The sequence below is a fragment of the Homalodisca vitripennis genome, unplaced genomic scaffold (genome assembly GCF_021130785.1).
Source record: "Homalodisca vitripennis isolate AUS2020 unplaced genomic scaffold, UT_GWSS_2.1 ScUCBcl_5151;HRSCAF=11749, whole genome shotgun sequence".
Lineage (NCBI taxonomy): Eukaryota > Metazoa > Arthropoda > Insecta > Hemiptera > Cicadellidae > Homalodisca > Homalodisca vitripennis.
Window position 1 is genome coordinate 2,566 of NW_025781286.1, and position 1,870 is coordinate 4,435.

The window sequence follows — 1,870 nt, forward strand, 5'->3', positions numbered from 1 at the left end:
GTAGTACAAAGAAACTCAGTTTAATTCGTATGCAAGCTACGTTATAAATAAAATATAATGTTGTTTTTTTCCAAATGTAAACACGATTGTAATTTTAAAGCATATCAATATTATAGTAATATATGGAATATTTTAATAAGTCTGGTGGCTTGGCAGCCACAACTGGAATGACTTAATTTGGCTGAGATAGAAAAACATCCATTAGACCTATGTTTAGAGCACTTCTGACAGTAAAAACAAGGTTTGACAAATTGCGAGCTACTTTGGCACAGACAAAACCTGGGCCAAAGAAGGTTGTAAATTTCAGGTTATAAGACATCAAGTTGTTAAGGAATTGGTAATTATCATATTAACGGCCGGGGTGGAAAAATACGAGTTTTGCGTTCTTAACTTATTGGAATCGTCCTATAGAACAAAAAAGTATAAGGTTTGGTGGGGTGGAAATGAGAAATAAACGAAGTTCTAGAAAATAAAAAATTAAATAACTTTCCAGTAATAATATCTCAATGTTCTACATCCACGTCTAGCGTCACGTGACCTTTTGTGACCAATGATTGAACCTCATGATGACGTCATCGGTTGCGCCGCCATCTTTGCAAACGTAAATGAAAAATAATACAGAAATTAGCAGAATTTTGATCAAAATTAATAATGTTTTTCTTAATTTCGAGAAAAAAATTAATTACGAGTGCCTCCGGCACCAAAGGTGCTGACGAAGCCCGCGCTGATGTCAATAAAAGAAAAACATCCCTCGAGATAGTACCTATCAGTAAAATATAAAATTCTAGAGGGGCTGATCAAAAATATAAATTGAAACTTAATGCAAAGGCAATTATGTAAAGTTAAAAAGCTAAATAAATCATGAAAAACTCAAATATATAGATGGATATTAACAGAGAACACATACCATTAGTGTGTTGGCGGATATAGCTGAGCAGCAGCAACAAAAAAGTGGTGGAGCCTGGTATGTGCGTGGGGGTATTTTGCCTTAAAAAGGAATTCTGCCAGGTACCCAACAAAATGGTCAGTCTGGACACCATACCGAGGGATGTTGGCCCTGACTTCCCTCCAGTGTCTCTCAATCGTGTTCGTGTGGGCGCCGGTGTTAGGGTCGACAAAGTTTATTGAGTGATTTACCGTTAAGTGCCTAAATCCCTCGTCACCGGGACAATTGTAGGCCCGCCAACAGTCGCTAACAATTGTGGTACCTGGTAGAACCCATTGTTTAATTATGTCGAGCAGAGTGTCCCTATCGCTTTGTTCTACAGGAACAAGGAAGGACTCTCTGCTCTGCGCCGCCATCTTTGCAAACGTAAACTATTCCCCCAAAAACCCACTGTCCCTGAATATTTCTGCCGCGATTGTACTTTCTCTTTCCAAATTTTGCCTCGTCAATTTCAACGACTGTCAAAGGTCCGCCAATTTTCTTCGACGTCGTTGAAATGTGATGAAAGTACACTTCGCGGCAGAAAGAATACCAGTCCACCACACAATTTGAAGAAACGCCAAACTCCAAGGAAATGCATCGTTGTCTCGGAGGCTTGAGGTGAAGCAACGTGGTCACCAAACCAAAATAGGTCTCTAAATCTAGTCGCGTTCTTTCGAAAAATGAACCCGCCCTAGCAGATTTTTTTAAATTGCAACATTTAAAACTTTTTTTTTACTTCTTTTCCTAATTTGTTTATCACAACGAAACAACAAAGTCTCCCGGTTTAAAAACACCACTCGACCGCACGACGAAGAAATACACTCATTTTTAAAAATTCCATGTTCAATTAAAAAAGAGATAATTTCGTTTCGGTTAAAACGTAAACTCTTTACGTGCCCTACGAAACACTCCGACACACACAATTCACTAGGGTTGGTTGAA

General features: G+C 38.6%; 1 protein-coding gene across 1 annotated transcript; it reads right to left on the reverse strand.

Annotated features, from left to right (window-relative positions):
- Window positions 1-885: 885 nt before the first annotated feature.
- On the reverse strand, window positions 886-1,515 carry LOC124373257. The gene has a single exon (XM_046831641.1). It carries the CDS (start codon window positions 1,300-1,302, stop codon window positions 910-912), a length of 393 nt encoding a protein of 130 aa, XP_046687597.1. The 5' UTR covers window positions 1,303-1,515; the 3' UTR covers window positions 886-909.
- Window positions 1,516-1,870: the final 355 nt, after the last annotated feature.